Source organism: Mus caroli, chromosome 2, assembly GCF_900094665.2.
Source record: "Mus caroli chromosome 2, CAROLI_EIJ_v1.1, whole genome shotgun sequence".
In the NCBI taxonomy this organism is placed as follows: domain Eukaryota; kingdom Metazoa; phylum Chordata; class Mammalia; order Rodentia; family Muridae; genus Mus; species Mus caroli.
Genome location: NC_034571.1, coordinates 126,301,665 through 126,326,305, shown reverse-complemented (window position 1 = coordinate 126,326,305; position 24,641 = coordinate 126,301,665). Strand labels below are relative to the sequence as shown.

The 24,641-nt window shown below is 40.6% G+C and overlaps 1 protein-coding gene and 1 non-coding gene across 2 annotated transcripts in view; one reads left to right on the top strand and one right to left on the bottom strand.

Moving 5' to 3' along the window:
- The first annotated feature begins 250 nt into the window (after nucleotides 1-250).
- On the top strand, nucleotides 251-357 carry LOC115030572. Its single transcript, XR_003836144.1, has one exon. It is a non-coding gene; the product is annotated as a U6 spliceosomal RNA (small nuclear RNA).
- A 20,660-nt stretch (nucleotides 358-21,017) lies between these two features.
- Bmp2 (bone morphogenetic protein 2) overlaps nucleotides 21,018-24,641 on the bottom strand; it is an 11,075-nt gene continuing 7,451 nt past the window's right edge. The window contains exon 3 of the mRNA XM_021155708.2: nucleotides 21,018-23,032. Coding sequence (XP_021011367.1) covers nucleotides 22,191-23,032 — 842 coding nt within the window. The 3' untranslated portion in view covers nucleotides 21,018-22,190. The remainder of the gene's footprint in view (nucleotides 23,033-24,641) is intronic.

Sequence of the window (24,641 nt, the reverse complement as noted above, 5' to 3'; positions counted from 1 at the left end):
GAACCTAGAATAAGCAAGGCTAGAGCAAGATGTCGGGGCAAGCTGCAGGTCTGGAGCAGAGGAAACCAATGTTACTGAGATGCCATGCACAGGTCCCATATCAGGAATCCAGCATCAGAACTTTAGGTCTATACCAAACTTAATTACATTCTTCCACCTTGCCTCTTACTAATGTAAGAGTCCTGAGCCAAAGCAATCTACAACGTGTTCTATTTATCCTGTTTGGCAGACAGCATTAAGAGTGGTTCCCGTACTCGATTCGGGAGCACATATACTAAAATTGAAACGATACAGAGAAGATTAACATGACCCCTGCGCAAGGATGACATGCAAATTTGTGAAGCATTCCATATTTTTAGCCCAGAAACTTAGAATACCCAAGATACAATTTGCAAAACACAAGAAAATCAAGAAGGAAGAACAACATGTGGATACTTCATCCCTCCTTAGAATAGGGAACAAAATACCCATGGAAGGAGTTACAGAGACAAAGTTTGGAACTAAGACGAAAGGATGGACCATCCAGAGACTACCCCACCCAGGGATCCATCCCATAATCAATCACCAAACGCAGACACTATTGCACATGCCAGCAAGATTTTGATGAAAGGACCCTGATATAGCTGTCTCATGTGAGGCTATGCCAGTGCCTGGCAAATACAGAAGTGGATGCTCACAGTCAGCTATTGGATGAAACAAAAGGCCCCCAATGGAGGAGCTAGAGAAAGTACCCAAGGAGCTAAAGGGGTCTGCAACCCTATAGGTAGAACAACAATATGAACTAACCAGTACCCCCAGAGCTCATGTCTCTAGCTGCATATGTAGCAGAAGATGGCCTAGTCGGCCATCATTGGAAAGAGAGACCCCTTGGTCTTGCAAACTTTATATGCCCCAGTATAGGGGAATGCTAGGGCCAAGAAGTGGGAGTGGGTGGGTAGGGGAGCAGGGCAGGGCGAGGGAGGGAAGGGTATAGGGGACTTTCGGAATAGCATTTGAAATGTAAATGGAGATATCTAATAAAAAATTGAAAAAAAAAAAAGAGGAGTGGTTCCCAGGATGACCTCTTGCTTCAATGGGCCACAAGATCCAGTCTGCTTCTTGATGTGAGACTTTCCATTAATAATCTGGGAAACAGACAGTTTAAGTGCATCTGCATTGGCTAGAATGTTAGGGCACGTGTTGCTCCCATAATGGTGGGCAAGGCTTGGAGACAGAGTAGGAGCAAATGGGGATCCATCAGGCTTGTGCAATGTACTTCGATGATGCTCTGACCAATATCCATCCTCACCATCACAGCCAGCCTATAACTGTTTCCAGAATTGCTTAGCTCTTCCTCTGACTTTTTCTTTAGTGAAAAGAATCTCCTTACCAAAATTTCATTGAAAACATACCTATTTCTGAGCCCCTGTAGTCAGGAGATGGTAGGTACTGGTTAGCTAGAGTCTGGGTCCTGAAAATGATTTATGACAAACTCATACTTCTATAACTGAAAGAAATAAAAAGGAAAGGCTATGACTGTCCTGGGTGTGGTGGAAGAGAAAGTTTATTATCAATATGTGAGAGGGAATAGACAGAGGCAGCCACATCTGGGAGAGTCCAGAGTGGTCTTGCCCCTGATCCACATGAGAAAGGGTAGGGGAAGGGAGAGGAGAGAAGGGAAGGAGTGCCAGCAGCCAGGAGGCCAAAGGTACAAAAAGAGGTGGGCAACCAAAATGCCTGGATTATATAGAATACAGTCTCTAGGGGAAGGGTAGCCCAGCCGCTGGGCTAGAAAGTTCATGGTAGAGGACAGGGTATGCCAGTCATACCCTGTAACAGGTAAGGACTGAGGGAAGTCAGGAGAACCTGGTGGCCAGGTCCACTTTGATATGTTAAAGAGGCACCTCAGCCATTTGTCCAGGGTTTGAAACTTTAACAGTAGCATGTGATCCTCTGGAACTGTTTGTAAAATATTACAGGCAGGATCTGGAAATCAGGGCTGGACTCTGATTCTACATACCAAGCACCCCATTAGAATGTAGATGCTTTGTTCTTTGAGTACAGAGAAATAGAACTCGGAGTAGATGTGAAAGCCTTGTAAGGTTTGTGAAAAGTGTATTAGTGGGTGTGGGTGCCTGTGCATAGGTGAGAGAAGGACATCTACTGTCCTGCTCTGCCACTCTTCATCTTATTTCCCTGAAGCAGAGTCTCTCAATGAGTCTAAAGTTAGACTCGTGGCCAACAAACCCCAGAGACGCAGGTTCCTGTCTCCCACCCACCACAGTGTAGGATTTGCAGACCTGTGAGTGACCACCCAATCTTTTAATTGTCCATGCTCAGGTATGCATGCTTGTATAACAAGTGTTCTTCCCCCTGGGGCCATCTTACCATCCATTGTTTTTATTTACTACTGAATTCCCAGTGTCTCCATTACCTCCCAGTAAATAATAGACATACTGTAAATTCTTGGAGAATGTAAAGAATTGGAAAATTGCTGCATAGTCAGATAGCATGTCTTTCTAACATCATGTCTCTGTTGTCAATCATGAGCCTTCCCAGTATCACTTAAAACACTCAGTAGATTCTGAGAGCTAATGAGGAGCACACAGGCATAAGAGATCAGTGGAGCGACCTTACTGAGGCATCTGTCTTCAGGTATATGGATTGTCCTCTCTGATGCACATATGTTTGCAATTAGTGCTATCACAGGTAAGCATTACAGAATATGTGAATTTAGATGTATGGATGTGAGCTATGCTAATTTTTGTTGCATCTCCTCATGGAACAAGAAGTTATATGGCACACTAATAAAAAAACACAAAATGGTATAAAGAAGACCCAAAATGTAACAGCTACAGAAGTGACTACTGAAATGAGATACTCCTTTGCAGATGAAACACCCTCTAGTTTGTTAGAAAACAGAAAAGCATGGTCTTTACAATGCCAAGGGCTGGGCATGGTGCTGCAACCCTTTAATTCCAGAATACAGGATGCAGAGGCAGGAGGGTATCTATGAGTTCCGTGGCAACTCGGTCTACATAGTGAGTTCCAGGCCAGCCATGACTACATAGTCAGAGCATATCTCAAGAATAAATACACAAATTAATTAATGAATGAAACACAATTTTAAGGGCTTTCCATTCTAAGTTCCTTTCTGGATTATTTTTCTTTTTCTTTATGCTGCAGTTCGAAATACCTTGGAGTTCTACAGAGAAAGGGAAGAAATTTGGATAGACTTCTTCCTGAAGCCCATCTAGTCATCTAGAAAGAAGCATCTAGAGAGAAAAATTACAATATAAAACACACACACACATACACACACATGCGCGCACGAGAGAGAGACACACAGAGAGAGAGAGAGAGAGAGAGAGAGAGAGAGAGAGAGAGAGAGAGAGAGAGAGAAAGAGAGAGAGAGACTTGTAACTCCTGGCATTTGCCCACCCTGAAACCCCAGTGAAGTAGCTCTCTTGGAGTTTTTGAGGGTAGTGGTTACCCTTTAGCAGCAGTTGATAAGATAAATGTTTAGGATAAATGTTTACTGACCCCCTTTCTTTCGTCTTGCAGGCTGGGGACCAGAACCTTCTGCTGGTAAGATGACCCTTCAGTCCCTGAGAGAAGGATATTCCTGGCTCCTTATTTCCTCAGCACTCTCTCTCACCAGGAGAAAATGAATTCATAATTTCTACCTATTTCTTGGAGGTGGTAATTAGTTCCCTGGCAGGGCCACAAGACTAGATTGTAGAATTACAAGTGCTTTCTGAATGCCTCCCTGCCAAGCTCCTAGGGCTGAAGATTCCTTTCTGGCCAGGTAGTTTATGTATAACTGTCTTTTTCATGGGAAGAATAGTTGGGGAAAAAAGGAAAAGAAAACTGAAAACAAAGCTTTCTTTTCCTACTTATAAGATGCCAGAGACAGAAGAGATACAGCCAAGCAAGGCTCTCATAGTCTTTGGTCCATGCATGTCCCAGAGAACTTTGGCTTGACACAAGTCCTGTGAGCAGCTGTGCAGCCAGCTTTGCTTCTGGGAGGAGCAACATCCCCCACACCTCTGCAGTGCAAACAGAGCCTCAGTTATGTTATTCCTGAACTGCCATTGTGGGAAAACCAAGGTCAGCCTCTGTCTTAGGGTTTCTATTCCTGCACAAACATGATGACCAAGAAGCAAGTTGGGGAGGAAAGGGTTTATTCAGCTTACAATTCCATACTGCTGTTTATCACCAAGGAAGTCAGGACAGGAACTCAAACAGGTCAGGAAGCAGGAGCTGATGCAGAGGCCATGGAGGGATGTTCTTTACTGGCTTGTTTCCCCTGGCTTGCTCAAGAAACCCACAAGGGGCCTTTCACTTGATCACTAATTGAGAAAATGCCTTAGAGTTGGATCTCATGGAGGCATTTCCTCAACTGAAACTCCTTTCTCTGTTAAGTCCAGCTGTGTCAAGTTGACATAAAACTAGCCAATACAGCCTCAAAGACAGAGGCTCTGGAGTAAAGCCCTGGCCAGTTGGTAGCTGGGGTAGAACTTCAAATCCCCAGGTGAGTCCTGGATGGCTGAAACTCTGACTCATCCCAAATAAAGAGCTCTTCTTCATTCTGCTGAACTGCTGAGCCAAATACCTTCTGCCATCCTCTGTATTCTTTAAAAGAACTCAAGCCCAGCATATACCAGGCTTGAATTCTGAAAGTGTATGGAAGATAAAAGGCACAGAAAAAGCCAACTAAGAGGCCAGTGCACTCGTTCCTGCGAGGTCTTTGCCTCAGAGCATCCTATCTGGATGCAGACAAGTGGCTCTGAAAAATAATGCTAAACATTACAATTAAAACAAAAACAGAGCCTTTCAGAGTCTAATTCTCTGTGCTTGCCCCCATCCCTAGGTTTGATTCACAAAAACCTCTAAGAATCTTGAGCCCTAGAAGCAGGGCTTCCCATCTTTTTCAAAATAAAAGTCAATGAGACAGTGCATTGAAGTAAAGGTTTTCTGCTGGGAAGGACAGGCTGAAGGTGACTTGTGACCTCATCCCCATTTCTGTGAAAGTCCTTGTCAAAGGAGTGATCACCTCCCCTCTTTGTTTTAGCACTCAGTGTGAATGAGTAATGCATTCATTTATGAGTTGTTCTATAATTAAGAAAATCATATAATCAGTTTGTATAAATTAGCATTTCATTGTTCAGATCTCTCTGTTTAGTATCTGTCGGCACTCCTTCCAAGTCAAAGAGTAGTCATTGCAGTCTCCTCTGTCTGTAATTACTCCTCCCCTCCCCCACCACGCAGGTTTTTTTTTTTTTTTTTTTTTTTTTTTTTTTAGAAATGTAGAGGACAGGGAAATGGAAAGGAAAGTAACTGCTAAAATTTCCAAGGTTTTACTGGAAGCCAAGGCTGCATTTCTAAGAAACTTTGATCAAGTAAATTGCTCCTAAGTGTCTCAAATTTTCCCTCTAGAAAACTCAAATAATGAATTACCTTTGATGTGAGGATTTGTCAGGGTATTTAGAGACTGAATAAAACCCATCAGCTAGAGCTTATGTTTCCAAGAGGAGGCAGTTGCTATATTTGATCTTCTCAAGTACAAGTAAAATCCTTGGGCAAATAGATAGATAGATAGGTAGATAGATAGAGATAGATAGATAATGATAGATAGGTAGTTGATAGATGACATAGATAGGTAGGTAGATAGATAGATAGATAGATAGATAGATGTTAAATAGATGTTAGGTAATTGATAGATATGTTAGATGATAGATAGTTGATAGATGATAAATATAGAGGTGATAGATGGCAGATGATAGAAATAGATGATAGATCAATGATAGAGATAGATGGTAGATAGATAGATAGTAGATATGATAGAAGATGAGTAATAGAATTACTGAAAGGTAAGGATAGAGAGGCAAGCAGTATAAAGACATTGGAGCTTGAGGGACACAGGTGACTGTTCTTTTGTAATTCAGATCTCTGTCCATTCAAGATAATGAAGAAGTGGTCACACACACACACACACACACACCTACAGATACACAAACATACAACCCTTCATCTAAACTCTACATAATATACAGAAATAAATTCAAGATGAATCATAGATTTATTCTTATTGTCTATTTGATTTTTATGTTTTTAATTAAATTACATTATTTCTCCCTTTCCTTCATCACTCAAGTTCCAACTAAGTCCCTTCTCTTCAACTGCTTCCATGTCCCCACACTCTCATTAATAGCATTTTTACATTGACTACTTTTGTTAAATATATATGTGTGTGTATATTATGCGTAAATGTATAAATACAACCTGCTCCTATGTCCCCACACTCTAATTAGTAGCTTTTTTCATTGGTTAATATTGTTAGACTTACACATGCATATATGTATACAGTTATACATTTATGTATTTATGCATAAATGTATAAATCCAACTATACACTATAACTCTCTTTTTTATATATTCTTAGATGGTGTATGTTGGCAACACACAGTGAATGAGAGTTCCCTTCTTTCTAACATGTGTTGTCAGTTGCTTTGTTGATCTTAGTCATTCTGCCTGGGATTAACATTTCTCTAATTGCTAAGGAGGATGAAGAGGTTTTGAGGTATTTCTTAGCCATTTATATTTCTCCTGTTAAGAACTAAGTTGTGATCCTTATCCCATGTTTTTAAGTCATGTCACGTGTTCCCTTGATTGCTTTTTGAGTTCTTTGTATGTTCTGGTTATTAGTCTTTGGTTAGATGTATAGCAGGCCAAAGATTTCAGAGCTGTGCAGACGCTTTTTAGTTTTGTGAAGTCCCACATGCTAACTGTTGGCCCTAAGTCCTGGACAAATGAAGTCTTACTCAAAAATGTCTTTTCTCTATAAACCTTCTAGGATATCACCTATGCTCTAGCAATTTTGACATCCAGGCTTTCAGCACCAGGTGTTGATGCTGTTAGCCTTTTGTCAAATAGTCTGTCAAACTAAAGACTGCTGTAGTTACAAATACTCATGAGTGGGTCTTACTTTTACTCCTTTGGTCCGTGTGTCTGTTTCTGTGCTAGTACCATATTGTTCTTATCACTATAACTCTATAAAATACATTGAAGTCTGCAGTAGCAATTTCATCCAGTATCATTCTTTTTGTTCAGGATTGCTTTAGTCATCAGAAGTATTTTCTGGTTTCATATTAATTTTATGACAGGTTTTTTCTTGCTGTGAAGAATGTTTTGATATTTTGATTGGGATTGCCCTTACTCTACAATCAGTTTATGATAGGATGATCATTTTTACAACATAAGTTCTACCAATCCATGAGGATCGGCTCTATTTCCATTATCTAGCATTTTTCTTAATTTCTTCACAGATTTGAAGGTTAATTATTATAGAGGTCTTTTACATGATTGGTTAGGGTTAATCCAAGATACTTTGTTGTTGATGATGCTATTGTATATGGAAATGTGTCCACGAACACATCCCGTTAATATCAGAAACAAAAGAGGCTCTTTCTTGGATGTTTGTTGTTACTGTATAGAAAGACTACTTATTTTTATGTTTATTTTATACCCTGCTACTCTGCTGAAATTGTTGGTTGTTTCTAGAAAATTTCCAGTGGAATTTTTGGAAAATCTTACCTATGACATCACATCACCTGCAATTAGGGGTAATTTCACTTCTTTTCCTTACTAGTGTCTCTTTATAATTTTCTTCTCTTGTCCTATTTCTCTTGCATAGTGGTTTTCAACTTTCCTAATGCTAACAAATGCTGAATAATGGTGACTCCCGAAAGCAAAATTATTTTGTGGATACTTGATAACTGTCATTTTGCTACTGTTATAGATTGTAATGTAAATATCTGATATGTGACCCCCAAAGGGATCATGGCCACAGGCTGAGAACCACAGCTATAGCAAGTGCTTCCAGAACCATGTAGCGAAGGAGCAGGGATAACTGACGACCCTGTCTTAGATCTGATTTTAATGGGATGTCTTCAAGTTCCCCAGTTAGGATAATGTTGGCTGTAAGCTTGTCATATACAGCCTTTATATGTTGAGGGGTATTTCTTCCAGCCTTATTGATTCTAGGACTTTTATCATGAAAGTATATTGAATTTTGACCAAAGTCTTTTATGTAAACCTGTTGAGATGACTGTGATTTTTGTCTTTAAGTCCATTCATATGCTTTACTTTATTTATTGACTTATATTTGTCAAATAACTCCTGAATTAATTTCCTTTTCTTTTCTTTATTTTTTGTTTTCTGTGTTTTTTGTTGTTGTAGTAGGATGTTGTTTCTTTTTTTTTTTTTTTTTTTTTTTTTTTTTAGAAGGAACTCAAAGCTAGGTGGGTAGGAGGGACAGGGAGAGGATTTGGAGGGACTCGACGAGGGAGAGGAAGAATGTGACCAAAATACACTTGAATTTAAAAACTGTTAAACAATGAAGAATATAAAATAATAAATTAATTAAAAAATAAATGTATTCATTTCTTGTAGATTTTTTCAGCTTTTGATATTATAGGTTTTCACAGTATTCCTTTATAATATTCTGTATTTCTGTTGTGTCTGTTGTAATGTCTTATTCCTACAATGTTCATCTCCACTTTTGTTCATTCGGGTCACTTTGTTCTTCTTTTGCTCAGTTGGACCAGGGCTCTGTTAATATTGTTTATGTTCAGAAAAAAACCTGCCATACAAAAACACCTCTTAGTTTCATTGATTCTTTTATTGCCCTCTTTGTTGCTATTTTATTAATTTCTGTTTTGATATTTATCACTTCTTCCTTCTACTGGTTTGGTTTTTTGTTGTTCTTGTTGTTGCTTGTACAAATTATTGAGTTGCATCATAAAGTCATTGAGTTGCATCATAAAGTCATTTGTATATTTTCTAATGTTTTACCATAACTACTTTGTGCTATAAATGTCCCTCTAATAGAAATTCTTTTAATGTTGTGTTGTGTTTTTATTTTTAATCAGTTCAAGAAATATTTTGATTTCTTTTTGAATCATTCATCATTCAGTAATCATTGGTTCAATCTCCATGAGTTTATATACTTTCTAGACTTTGTTTGCTTTCAACTTTAAGTTTTATTTCACAATGGTCAGGTAGGGTACATGGAATTATTTCCACTTTCATTATTTGTTAACGTTTGTTTTGTAGTTCTCCATGTGGTCTGTTTTAGTGAGGCTTGCGTATACTGATGAGTAAAATGTGCATTCTTTGGAATTTGGGTAGAACATTCTGTAGATATCTCTTAGGCCATTCCATATAAGCTGTCACTTAATTCTGAGGTGTCTAAATCTTTTGTCTATTAAAGAAAGTGGGTTGTTGAAAAATTTTACTGTAATAAAGTTTATGTTTATCTGTGTCTTTAATTCCATTAGTATTCATTTAATGAAATTGGGTGCACCAGAGTTTGGTGCACCCCCAACAAGGCTAGATGAGGTAAATCAGTATGTAGAAACGATTCCAAAAGCTGTCAAGAGACTTCTTCATTTTGATTTCTAATCAACTAAACTAGTCTATGTATTTTTATTGTAGAGTTGAAGCCATTAACATTTATAGTTATTATTAAAAGGAATGTGCTCTTGAGATACACAAAAAAATACTTATCCATACTCACCTCCTGTTACCTGAAATGGTGTGGGCTGAGTGGTACTCATTAGAACACATGCTTCTTGTGTGGAAATGCCAAACTTGACAAAGAGCCACTGGGTGAGACACAGACATTCAACCAGGCAGCTGTCTACAAACAACTTTGTGTGCATTTACCTGCAAGAAAAGGCAGAACCAAGAGGCTACGTTTGAATGTCATAAAGACTCCCTGAGTCAGTGTTCTTTAGCCAGAAAGGTTTCCCTGAGACCAAAGGACTATGGATAAGAAAGGCCAGGGACTTCAAGTAACTACAACATCACCTACCCGATATTCCAGGAAAACAGCAGAGAAAAAACATTCACTCAGCATACACCCTTCAATCTAAGAGAACTATCTCTTTTTTAAAACACCCAGGGGGACGAAAAGAAAAGAAGAGAGAGAGAGAGAGAGAGAGAGAGAGAGAGAGAGAGAGAGAGAGAGAGAGAGAGGAAGAAGAAGAAGAAGAAGAAGAAGAAGAAGAAGAAGAANGAAGAAGAAGAAGAAGAAGAAGAAGAAGAAGAAGAAGAAGAAGAAGAAGAAGAAGAAGAAGAAGAAGAAGAAGAAGAAAAGAAGAAGAGAAGGAGGAGGAGGAGGAGGAGGAGAAAAAGAAGAAAAGAAGAGGGCAAGGATAATTGGCTGTGATGAGCAAGGCTCTCAGACAACAGCCATTCTCGCTTGTCTCTGGCCCTGCTGGCTTCTACGGTACCATCATCTTGCCCATTTCTGTATTCTTGGCTTTTGCTAGTCCCTGTCCTTGGGGGAAATAAAAATGGAGTTAGAATTCCTTGAGGATTATCTGTACTATACCTCATAAAGAATTATGGTTAATAATGGTAAAAAAAGGACCACAGCTGTTAGTTGTAACAATTATAGAGTGTAAGTAGAGATTTCAGTTTTCAAACTCAAGCAGGATCAAAACTTTTCTTTGTAAGGACACTGAGATTTTGAGCTTCATCTCTTACAGAATAAGTTTGGTGTTCTGTTTGTTTTGTTTTAAAGAAGATATGTGTGCATAGTTTTGTAAAATACATGTACACACACACACACACACACACACACACACACACTATATCTGAATGTTTTGTTTTTTGAGTGGAACCTACTACTTATCCTCTCCTTCCCCTTGAGTCTGGGCAAGATTTTGTGACTTGGTCTTAATGAAAGAAGCAAAGTAGAAACAATGAAATAGATGACATAGACCATTCAGTTTGACTTCCTTCTTGTTTTGTCCTACTGTGAAGACACCCAAGTAGTGATATGGACAGATCCAGAGAGGACAGATGTGAATGAGCATCTGAGAAGAGGGTTCCTCTGTTGTATGCAACTCTTCAGCTTGGCTGCAGTATCCTAAAAGACTGAGTCAATTATTACCTGGCTAAGTCATTCCTGAATTCCCGTCCCACAGAAACTATGCAAAATGATAAACGTTTGCTATTTGAAACCACTATTTGCAGTAATCCATTTGACAGTAATAGCTGCCTGATGCAGAGTCCAGTTATCTATTTAGTGCTCAGCTTTGTGCTGGTTGATTTTTGTCAGCTTGATGAAAACCTAGATATAGCAGGGAAGAGGCAATCTCAACTGAGGAACTGCCTCCATCAGATTGCCCAGAGGCCAGTCTGTGGAGCATTTTCTTAATTAACAATTGAGGTGGGAGGGCTTAGCCCTCTGTGGGTGGTACTTCCCTCTAGGACTGGTGATCCTGAATTATCTAAGAAAACAGGTTGATCAAGCTGTGAGATACAAGCCAGAAAGCAGCAATAATCCTTCATGGTCTGGTTCTGGAGCAGCTTCGGTTCCTGCTTCTAGGTTCCTGCCTTGAGTTCCTGCCCTGCCCTCCAAACTCCTAGATGGACTCTGGACTGAAGCTGAAACAGACCCTTTCCTCCTCAAGTTGCTTTGGTCATGGTTTCTTTCACAGCAAGATATTTAACAATCTTTGTATTTACAAATAACCTACATTTTTATCGTATAGTGGAGCAATATACACTCCCTTGGGCTCTCAGTCATTTTAAAAGTCCTATGGATTAGGAAGGACAGGGATAATGTCTGATTTAAAGGAAAAGAGGTAGAGGTTCTGACAGATCAAATCACCATCTAAGAAGCACACACTTAGATATCTTGCAAGGCCAAAGATACCAGACTCCAAACCCTGGCACAAATCCTCTGCGTGTTGTCAGCTCCCTCACCGTGACTGTTCATAACTCTACACAAGGGTTTATTCTCCAGTCAAACTTCCCCTTTGTCCTGAGAAATTCATCAACCTGGAAGTAAATTTGAGTGTTGTGAAACCACTCTAATATATTGTTTTAAACTTCTAACACCACAAACATTTAACATTTTTCTACTACATAAAATAATGAAATATAATTTGAAACAATTTTCATTCTACTTTAATATGTACATAATGTCTAAGAAACAAACAATTCTTTATATGATATTTTTCTTTTGTTTCTTTTGTTTCTTTCTTATTTTTACGAACCATGAAATCAAGGACATATTCAAAATTACAACACAGTGCCATTTCAAATAGGCAATTCAAATAGGGTTTTCATTGCCTCAACAGACAGGGGCAGCTTTACTGGACACTGTGTTTCTACTTATATCTCGCACAAAATCATACATAAAAGGGTTAGAGCCATACCCCACAACTGATTTGTGCATGTGTGTAAATATTAGGCCCAGGGAACTACCTCTAGTGTTCTTTTCTTCTCCACAATATCTTCTCCTGGAGGACAAAGCTGAAAGGGGGAAGATGGTACTGTGCTTACAAACCTAGGATGGCCTGTGCCTTCCTTAGCATAGTACTAAAGACGGAATGGAAATCCTCATGGGAAAATAACAAGACTGCTTCTGAAAACTCCTCCAGTCGTTAATTAGAGACTTTTAAAAGTACACTTGCTAACCTGATTTTTAAAAGCCCATGACTTTTCAATAAAGTTTATAAATATCAGTTCCCTGCACTTGCTCTATGACTATCAAAATTATAAAATGGGAGATGTTAGATGAATCTTGTATCTCATTAATTCACTTGGTCTTTCCCATAAGAATCATCTATCATAAAATAACAGCCATTAATACCTATAGAGCAAATTGATCATTGGCAACTCCACTTAATATTGTCATGTTAGTGAAAAAAAAGTGTGTGTGTGTGTGTGTGTGTGTGTGCACGCATGTGTATATGTGTCTGTGTGCGTGTGTGTGTGTGTGAACGCAGGAGTGTCTGTTTTTATCCTTGTGGCAACACATCTTTCCTCCGGATTATTCAGAATTTCAACAGTACCCTCTGTAAAATCAGAGGTAAGATCAGACTCATAATGCAAACCTTGAGAACTAAGCTGTTAAGCAATGTTACAACAGAGACCAGAGGAGGTAAATGACAGTGTTTACTGCTCAGAGCAAGATAAGAGAAACCTTTAAGATAAAGCAAGCTTGCTAAATGGCAACTTTAGGGAGTTGGGGAATGTCAGCTGCTGCAGGAGTGCGGGCAGGAGTGGGGAGAAGCAGATCACTGGCATGCCTCTGTGTTTTGCAATTTAATGAAGTGTTAGTGCATCTTCCCTTTCAAAGGAAAAATGTCTTCCACTGGGAGAGTGGGTAAATTCCTGAAAAGTAAAGAACAGTTTCAACCTTTTAATTTCACATTAAATTATCAGTGAGTCAGAAGAAAAACGCTACCATCAAAATTAAAATGGAGTGAATCACTGCCTCTGGCTATGAAGTTGAAATGCTTCATTCTGGGTACACGCTACTCTGTGAATACTCTGATCTGTGCACACTCATTTTCTGTGCAAACTTACTCTGGTCAGGACCAGTTGTAATGTGAACCCATTGAAAGTCTGCCCTGTGCATTGACTGGGGACACTCATCTTTCCTGTGCACACTTACAGTGCTATACACCTTAGCTCTTCTCTGTAATTCTCATTTCTTGCTCTGCAAACTCATTCTTATGTGCACACATTCTCGTCTGTGCATAATGTGGTCTACACACACGCTCCATCTGCTGTGCACACACACACACACACACACACACACACACACACACACACACACACACACTGTGGTCTGTGTAGAGGAAGCACTCTGCTATGCACAAACTCACTTTGGTTTATGCACACACTTAGTCCATGGAGTTAAATGGCTGCCAGTATCTCCCATAAAAGCAACATCTCTCCTCAGCACTGTTGAGCTCCTGCAGCATAGATGGTGGGACAGTAGTTTCTCCCTCGCCATGAACATTTTCAGGAGAAAACTCGGTGGAATTATTTCTCCCCACAAACTCACCCCCCATCAACGTGGAAAAAGAAAGAGCAGGATAGGATCTCTGTTCAAACTAGCATTTCAGAGGAGACCTTCAGCACAGTTTCGAGTATCTCCAATGTGCCCTTAATCTATAATGATATGGAAGATCTGTTTCCCTGCATCCCAGGAGGTGACCTTCTTCATTTCCTTATCTCTAGGTACTACAGTGGCATGGGGGTGGGGGGAGAAACAGTGAGAAAGAGAGGGGTAGATAGAGAAAGGAAGGGATGGAGGGAGGGAAGGAGAGAGGAAGAGAGAGAGAATGTAAGATGCAAAAACAAAGAATACAAACACTTCACAATACAGCTTTTATTAGGTATCTGGTAAGAGATGGAGACATAATTTCAGAGAATAATTTCTATGCCAGCTAAACGGATTTCCTGCACAGGAAGCCTTGCCTATCTGCTGTGCAGATTCCCAGAGCACAGCATTGGCCCATAGATGCCACGGAGAAAGGTTATAATTTTGTTACCACTGGAATTAAAATACCACCTTGTGAATTTTCTAGGAACATTACATAATAACGGCTGAGCTCCAGGCCCTGCCCTGCCCTGAAGAGTGCCCCCATTCATTTTCCAGGATTAGTAACAATGTTACACTTGCGATGTGTGACCCTCCATGGCTCTGACTATGGGAATGCCTTGCATGCCATCTGCCAAGCTGTAAGAATGCACCCACATGTGTTGTAAGGTCATCCAGCAATACCTTCTATGCTCCTTCATCAGGGTACATTCTTAAAAAGTACCTCCTGAACTTGCAAGTATATCCAAGACTGGCTGATTCAAAGGCCTAGAGAGTTTCCTTCCATCATCCCGGCCTCAGTCTTACTACATGTACTTCAAGTGACTGTGGAGCATGAAGGGTACTACTCCTAAGAGACAAAAAAGGGAGTATGGGAGCTCACTCACGGCGGTCCAATGGAACAGCCACCTAATGACATATTTTTGCAAGGTGTAGTACCTGAAGCTTATTTATTTGTCAAGAATGCATTTTCCTTTGGCTCAGCTGTTTCTGACACGAGTAATCTCCTGATCTTAACTTTTAGATCTTTCTTTTTTTTTTCTTTCCCTCCTTTTTTTTATTCATCATGCAGATTGTAATTAAGACTAATTAAGACTCACAAAATATCAAAAGTAGAAGCAGCTGTGACAAGGCCTAAAGCATTTTATGGGAAAGATAAGCTACAGGACATAACAACAGGACACAGAGTCAAATCGGTGGATGAGTTCATGAGACCAACAAGACTGGAGAACCAGTCAACTGACATGCTTGGTGTCTCTGGTCTAATTTATGACAAACACAGCCCAATCTGGTGCACGGGTTTTCTTACGTACATATATTGTTCTTCTAAGAATTAATTTATTTTTTGAACTCTTTGTATTACTGTAATTCAGTCATGCCAGACATGTTTGCATTTTAAATTTTATCGTGTCCCGTCACAGTTTTCTTTAGATTGAGAACTATTCTTTATCTGAACCTTGGCAAAGAGGAAACTCTTGAAACAAATGTCTGAGACCTTCTCTACACAAGAACAGGTTGTCACCAGCATCGCCAAGGCAGTCCTACAACGTGATACCATTTAGAATGGTTCCAGTCCAGAAATCTGCAATAATTCATGGATATGTAAATGCATGTATAATATATTTGAAGTATATATGCATATATATTTATATTTAAACCACAAAAGTTATTTAGTTTCTATAGTTCTTCCCATTTCCTAGTGTCCAGCTACATGGGATCTGATGAACAAAAGGAATGCTGGATGTTGGGAGTGTTCATCTAAGACTGGTATTTTTATTTTCATTTATTGCTCCTCTCAGGAGCACTGTGATTTGCTGCCCAGCTCATCCTGGAGCCTCCATGCTTAAAAAGTGATTCTTATTCATACTGATATGATTTAGAGAACTGCAAGCTCATTGGAGAAAGTAGGATGGTGAGATTTCTCTATCAGAGACTAGTTTGTCAAATCTCTCTGTCCAGGCCAGATGGGCTTCAAATGTGTCTCATTTGCAAGACAGTTTGTGATAAACCAGCCTCAGTCCTTTACCCCCACCCCCCTTGATCCCAGTGCCAGGAAATCCTGCCTGTAAATGAAGAATCAGGAAAGTGGTTAAAGTTTTCCATGGATTTGACTACATTCCAGCCCAGGGAACCCCACAAAGAGAGGAGCCAGAGCAGCAGAGGCATGTCAGAGGGTAGAGGAGGAAGAAAGATCTCAGCATGGAGCCTGTCAGCTGCCAACTGTGTGTGCATGTGAGCGAACGTGTGAACACAAGCCCAACTTGGCTGATCTATAAAGATCCCGATTTTACAACGCGCTCCTGGAGCACGTTACAGAAATCAGAAAATGACTTTGATTTCAAATTAGGCTTTCACGAAGGTTTTAGAAAACATTTTCAATACCATCTATCAGACAAAAACTTGGGGTCGCTTCTTGGAGACAGGGCCCTCCACACCCAGGCTTGGTGCTTCTAAACATTGCCTCCGACAGAAATCATTCCCTGACATTGAAACAATTGGAGGAGCTTGGAGCCGGAGCTCAACTTTACTAGTGATTTAAAACATGCCCTTGGAAACCAAGTTAGCTTCCAGGTGGGAAGCAAGTTCCAGCAAATGGGAACAGCAGTTAGGAAAGCTTTCAGACAATCCTGTAGGAGCCAGACTTCAAAACACTCTTCAGGGTGAGGGAGAAGGCTCAGTTACTAAAGCGCTTTCTGCACAAGAAGAAGCAAGTGAATGTAGCTCTTTAGCACCCACATTAAAACATAGCTGGGTATGGTGGGTAATGTGTCTGGAACCCCAGTGCTGGGGGTACACAAGGGGCGGAGACAGGAGGATCCCTGGGGCTCGCTCGCTGGCAGACAGCCTAGCTACACTGATGAGACCCAGGTTCAGTGAGACCTCTTTTCTGGAAAACCAAGGCCCAGAGCTATTGAGAGAAACACTGGATGTTAACCTCTGACCTTCACACGGCTGTGCACACATGTGCACGTGCACCTGAATACACATGTGCAAACACATGAACGCTGTATACACACACACACACACACACACACACAATTTCTACCAGTAAGCTATCTACTCAGCAAAAGACAAGAAGAGACAAGAAGATCTTTGAAAGAAACCTGCACCTTCCCCATAAAGTCAGAGATAAAAGAGTTCAGCCACTCAAAATTTGTCGTCTTTAAAAATGCCTTTTGAATCGCTAAATTTTGTCTGCTTGGTTGTCTAGCAACCAAGTGCTGAACAGAAACTCCACCCAAACACAGTGAAGCAACACATTCAGTTCATCAGGCTATGTGCATGCGTACATGTGTGTGTGTGTGTGTGTGTGTGTGTGCGCGTGTATGTGTGTGTGCATGCGCGTGCATGTAGTGTCATCAACGTCTAAGATAGAAACTTTGCATACAAAGCAGAGAAAGTCTTGATTGTAGATGGTAGACAAGGACATGGGGAGCGAGGAAAAAGCAACACGAAAATGTGCAATGCGGGATGAGGGTATAGTTTCCACACACTGGGCTAAGGCACGGTTTACACTCTTAAGCAATAAAAACAAACCATTAAGCGAGGCCCAGCCCCGTCAGGAAGTGTAAAACAGTTCTTGAAGCTTTGCAGTCGCTATACAAACGCTTTTCATAAACTCTGCTTCCTGATCTTCATTAAATGTTAACATCAAGTTGCCATGGGGCAATTAGCTTGCCTCCTGAAATCAATAAAAAATCAACAATTTGGAAATAGTTGTACAGTAAAATAGTTCAATAATTATTCTCTCATAGTGTTGTGGCCAAGCGGTTCTAGGGTAAATTCGGTCCAGATGAGTTCCTGCTCCTTATGAGGAGAGCTGTGAGCAGATCGGGGCTTTGCTGAGAGACCTCCTCATCAGAATGGACTGCAACAGTAATGGACTCCCAGCAATGCCTTGGCGAGGGGCCCAGCACACAGGCAAACACAAGCTTTTAAGTGCTGTTAAAGTCAGCGTCTGGTGTAGCACCTCAGAGGGACTTGATTCAGAGTTTAGAGACCTAAACAAAATGATAAACCCATGGGGATTGGCCAGGGGGGTGGGGTGGGGGACGGTTGATGCTCTTGCCTCAGCATTCAGACTCTAGACATGAGCAAATGAAAATTCCTTCAGAGATGTGCATGTATGTGTGTGCATGCGGGCATGTGAACGTGTGTGTGTGTGTGTGTGTGTGTGTGTACTTGTTAGCATGTGCGTGCGTATGCAAATATGTGTGCTTGTATGTGTGTATGTGCACATGTCTGTTCACCCACAGGGGTGTGTGTGTGTGTGTGTGTGTGACTTACACAACAAGATTGGTTGAGATTGAGAATGTATTCGTCCTGACATTTCTTCAACAAATATTAAAGTCTGAGTTGCTTCTAAGAGTTTCTGAGAGCCGAGTAGGGTGCTTCCCAAGCTACCCTTGATCCCCACAGGGCATTCTGCTAACAAGTGGCATTCATGCCAAGCAAAGACAGGAAGTTATTTCTGTGCTGACCCTCTTTGCAGAGGGAAATCCATTTTTTTCCCTAGCTTAAGCCCATTCACATAAGCACTTTATTCCAAGCCAACTGCAAAAAATTCCAACTTCCATTAGAACAAACCTCCCATACCAGATTTGGAGTCCTATGCCACCCTCTAGGTTCAATGAAGTTATACAGTGTACTGTCTTATAACTTAGAAAAAAAGTCAAGCATCATTTTAGCGTAAACAAATGCTTCAACCATACGACATCTACCCACTGCCTTCAAAGAGATCCCTTTAACTCAGGTGCTTGGCACTAACATCACACAGGAGCAGCTCAGCACACTGACTTAAGCGTTAAAGTTTTTAAAGTACATTTCTAAGGACTTGCACCTGCTCCCTCATACATATAGATGTACTGACACGCATTTGACTAAACTGACTGCAGCGTGCCCAAGCAAGCAAGCGGAGCAGATTTTACAAGATAAGCAACCAAGTGTTTTCATGTCTAAGAGTGGCTAGAACACAAGATTGCCAGTCATCTTGCTGGGCAAAAGAATGTCTTTGAAAAAGAAAACCAAAAAAACAAAAACCAAAACAAAACTGCAGGGCACTGATTCAGATGCCATGCAATGTAGCTTTGCCTTCTGTTTCTTCTCATTTACACATGGCTTTTACACACGAAGGGGCTGTACTCGAGCCAGCTTCTGTAGTCATGATCGAAAGAACAGCCCACACAACCTTGCTACTCAAACTGCAGTCCTCTGGCACAGTGAGTCAGGTTGTCACCTGGGAGCTCATTAGAAATTCAGGATCTCAAGCCCCACCCAGACCACTGGGACAGGAATCCTAGGGTGGCAGGACTCCACCATGTGGGCTGTACACACATCAAGCTTTTATGCTTTCCTGGAGGCATTCCTGATGACTGAGGTGCCCGCTAAACTCTAACAAGTTTTATTTAGAACTTTGGCCCCTCAAGTTAGTTAGAAGTTCACTTTGAAGTTGGTAGGGCAGGGAGCTGGTGAGAAAATTCTGCCCTAGAGGATGTCATAAGACTCTAAGATATGGTGGCGGGGTGAAGGAAAGAGGAAATGCAATTTATCCAAGTAGATGTGTATGCCCTGCCCCCCAACCCCACCCTACCTGTCCCTTCCCCTGCAAGACATAAAACAGAAAAGGAATAGTGCAGGCTGTTGTGACGTCCTCAGGTTGCACATATATGCTGATCTATAACGCCCCTCCCCACCAATATAACCATTCTTTACTGCAAAGCTCTCTTCCTTTGTCCTTTCAATCAAAAAGTAGGGAGGGGCTCAGCATGTCAGCACCCAGTGAATCAGTATCTTAACAGCAAGGCAAGTGAATAGAAATTTGCTAAGTGATTTGGCTCACTTTCGATCGTACAGATGAGTTTTCTCCATCTTAAAAAAACAGAGAGAACACCTGAACCACTCGGGATATATACCAATGACATAACTCCATTTACTGTGACGTCTCTCTCTGAACCTAAATGGAAATCAGAAATGCGGCCATCTTCATATGTAACATGTATAATCTTCACATAACTATGTATAAATTAGAACATGTACACACTATATGCACATATGTGTATGTATATACCTATATGTCACATGGGGCCTGCTGTGCTACAAGTAATTTTAGCCAAGAAAATCAAGACCAGTGAAGCAGAAAATATGTACTGGATAGACCTGCCAGAAGGTGGGATCCTTATGGAATGATCGCACTCCCATCTGGAGGACTTGGAGATGCAAATATGTGGTTCATTCATTTTATAAGATGTTAAGATTGTAGTTTGTTACAGTACCCATGGCAAGCAAGAGACATTAGAGAATGACTGAAGGACCAGGAGGACAAGGCTACCCATAGTTGGGTCCAATTGTTTCTACCTGTGCAACAACTAAAGGGATAACAAACACATCAAAAGCTAACCAGGGTATTCATTTAAAACAAGATCTTCAGAACCTCAAGGTTTCTGAAGGTAAGTGTGCTTGAGGTCATTGCACGGAGGTCCTTGGGAAGAATTTAATTATGACAGCCTGTCTTGCCGTAAGCACATCGCTTTCCAAGTCAGTTCTAAGGCACGGGTCAGGAGAGGAGGTGAGACCTGGGCTTCAACCATGATGGAGGACTACAGGAGACACACTCTGGAAACTGACCTGAAACCCTGCCAGGAACTAGCACTGTGGATTCCCCAATCTGCAAACAGCCACAAAGACCTCCCTCCCTAGGTTTTGCTTCCAACCTGAGCACCAAAGCTCTGCCATCATAGAGGACTCACTCTCCAGAACCTCAGAACCTCATCTGACTTCACTCTGTTCGGGTATCTGGCCAATTGCTAGATGTGTTGAGACACTGATCAGACATTCTTTAATTTTTTTTGGCACTGTGGCCTCTGTTGTATATCATCTCTGGAACTTTACCTTGGGTTCTGCAAACTTTGCTTTGATTTAGGCATTGGTTTTCTCTCACCCCCCGCCCCTTATGAAAACTACTAACTCATTGGTAAGTCCTTTGGTCCAATTGGGGTTTGCTTAGAATTCTCCAACCATTTAAGTCATGTCCTCACCCCCCAACCTTGTCATCATTCACCCAAGAAATGAAAATGCAAACACAGGTAGACACTGCAAACACAAACAAACCATTTGCTCTCATGGGTTAGGTTTTATAGGATGAAATGCCAGAATTTTGATATTTATTATCTGAAATGGGTTTAACATTTGGAGAAATATGTTCAAACACATATCCCTGGAAAGAAAAGCAAGCTGACAGGTCAGAGAACAGGGTGCAGGCAGGAAACATATGCTCAATTTTGCTGCGTGTCAGGCAAATGTAGAAAATTGGGTGCTTTGGAGAATAAAGAGATTGCTGATAGGGTAAACACAAAATACAAGTCAATGTCTGCTTCTTTCTGAGGGCCCACGAGATAATCAATTGTACACATATATGACTACAATGTTAATAAAGAAGAAATATTATATTTTATTTAGTACTTTGGCCAGATCAGCCCCCTGGAAGGGATTATAGGTTTAAGAAAGAACAAGATGCCATCATCACTTCCTGACATGGTCACAGTTTTCCTAATTATTCCCACTGGTCCTGCTTTGTTCTTGCTGCAGGGAGGGTGGCGAGAGCTTTTCTATCAGATCAGTAATGTCTGGTTCTTATCCAAATATTCCCCCTAATAAGAATGAAAGTTCTCACGGATTGGACAACCACTCTGCAACATTCCTGAGAATTGAATAATATAATAATCTTGAAAGTCAGCAAAGTGGATTATCCATTTTTTTTTTTTTGGACTTGAACTTGTGAACTTTAACAGTAGTGCTGCAAAAAACAGACAGCAAATGTGCAAGCACTTTGCTCAGTAACCTTCCATGTAGACTTTGCATCTTAAATACACACAACTGAAAAACAACTACAATGATTTTTGAAAACTATATACAAACCCGATATTTCTTCTGATTACATATAAATACAAATTAACTATTTTTTCCCTAAAGAGTGGTTATAATAGTAAATAAATACAAAATAACTCTGACCATTATACTTCATGTGCTGGAGTTGAACCCATATAAAATGTACAACTAAATACATTTTAAATCTTTAAGGAATAATTCTCTGATTAAAATATTTGTTTTCCCAACTTCTTTTCGTAGATATAAATATATTTTCAAAATAGCTGTGTTTTTTTCCATTCCATTCCATAAATAAAGTCTTCATTGGGAAATATTAAAGTGTCAGCTGGTTTTTTGGGGGGGCAGGGGGAGTAGGGTTTTTTCTGTTTCTAAAATATATATATTTATTTATTATTTATTTATTCTTGCTGTGCTAACGACACCCACAACCCTCCACAACCATGTCCTGATAATTTTTTAGCACAACCTTTTCATTTTCATCTAGGTACAACATGGAGATTGCGCTGAGCTCTGTGGGGACACAGCATGCCTTAGGGATTTTGGAATTCACAGAGTTCACCAGAGTCTGCACTATGGCATGGTTAGTGGAGTTCAGGTGGTCAGCCAGGGGAAAAGGACACTCCCCATGACAGTAAAAGGCATGATAGCCCGGAGGTGCCACGATCCAGTCATTCCACCCCACATCACTGAAGTCCACATACAAAGGGTGTCTCTTGCAGCTGGACTTGAGGCGCTTCCGCTGTTTGTGTTTGGCTTGACGCTTTTCTCGTTTGTGGAGCGGATGTCCTTTTCCATCATGTCCAAAAGTCACTAGCAATGGCCTTATCTGTGACCAGCTGTGTTCATCTTGGTGTAAAGACCTGCTGATCCTCACATGTCTCTTGGAGACACCTGGGTTCTCCTCTAAATGGGCCACTTCCACCACAAAGCCATGGTTGGTGTGTCCCTGTGCGGTCCACCGCATCACAGCTGGGGTGACGTCGAAGCTCTCCCACTGACTCGTGTTCTGGTTCACTAACCTGGTGTCCAATAGTCTGGTCACAGGAAATTTCAAGTTGGCTGCTGCAGGCTTTATAATTTCATAAATATTAATTCGGTGCTGGAAACTACTGTTTCCCAAAGCTTCCTGTATCTGTTCCCGGAAAATCTGGAGTTCTGCAGATGTGAGAAACTCGTCAGTGGGGACAGAACTTAAATTGAAGAAGAAGCGTCGGGCCGTTTTCCCACTCATCTCTGGAAGTTCTTCCACGGCTTCTAGTTTGATCAAGGTGGAGAGAAAAAGGGAAAGCATTTGGTAAGAGAGCCAATGGTAACTTAATTCCTTACCAGCATTTAAAACTTCAGTGCATGGTTTAAGTTAAACTACATAAAAATCTGCAACCAGAAAGTAAAAATCTCAGGTCTAGAGATACAATGTCTGCCCCTCTGTCCATGGCCCTGAGTTTACCGCTTAACACAATATATATATACATATATATATATATATATATACATACATACATACACACAACATGTATATATATTTGTATACACACACACATACATTAAAGTGAAAGCGGAGCCTCTTTTCCCTTTTCTATATGGCCACATTAACTTTGTAATTGCTATGTTTTTAATCCAATATATGAACATAGCTTCTAGGTAGCTATAATAATGGAGGAAATACTGAAACACTTCTTTGGAATTCACAGACTTTAAGGGGAAAAAAGTCAGCACTGTAGTTAGTAGAGAGCTAATGANTGAGGAGTTGAGGAAATTACTGTATTTCTTAACTAAGAAAACGAGCTTTAATGTCAATCCCTTAAGCAGCCTGTGCAAACATTACTCTACAATTTAGATGATTTACAAATCTCAATATACAGATTTCAGCCCCTTAATTAAAGACTTTGAAATTCAACATCAATGATGACATTTTGCAAAGCACACCCTACCATTTTGCTCAGAACTCTAGAGACAAAGGCATTCATAGGGATCTAGTTCTTCAGAAAGGTATGGGGTGACACTAGGTTGCTGTAGCGATTCACGATAAAGAAATCACTTCCTACTTCCTGTTCTCTCGTATCCATCTCATCCTCATTCAAAATAACTTCTGTGTTGATACAGCAGTGCTTAGACTTTGACCTGCTCATCAGCTGGTCTGGGAAGAGGCCTGCAGTCCTGCATTTCCATTAAGCTCTTAAGCAAGGGATGCTGTTGTTTCTGGACCACACAGAGTCAAGGTTTAAAAGGATGCTTCTCATACTGGAGAGTATACTGATGAAGGAGGAGACTTTTTATAGAAAAAGCCTCAATGTTGGCCAACACATAAGGGTTCAGGCTATGGTAAGCCAGCCAGGGACTCAAAGTGGGGAGGTCTTCTAAAGCTCTTCTCTTTGGACAGGAAGATTACCAGACCAAGCTGCGATTCTTTCATAATCCTCTTAGATCTGTTTGCCAAAAAGTTCTTGGTGATACCTTTGGGGAGCCATTTATGTTCTGAACTCCACTATCGGTTAATGGTACTTTAGGGCAGGGACATTCCTAGAAAGTATGAAGGACTGTATTTAGCTTCTTTTATAAAAAGCCTTTCATCACCATTCTGGTGTCCCTTAATGTTTCTGCCTAAGGCAATTCATCGATAGAAAATAAAAACAGTAGCAACATCCCGTGGACCCTAATCACAGCAAATCACAGCAGCATCTCCTGATTTTGGCATGGTGACATGCACTTTATTTCCTGTACAGACAGAGTATAAAGGCTGATTACCCAGGGCCTTCCACAAATTGCTACATCAGTCAACAACAGGGCTCAAAAAAAAAAAAAATCAAATGGCAACAAAATCCCAGAATCCCAATCCACAATCAAAAAAAAAAAAAAAAAAAAA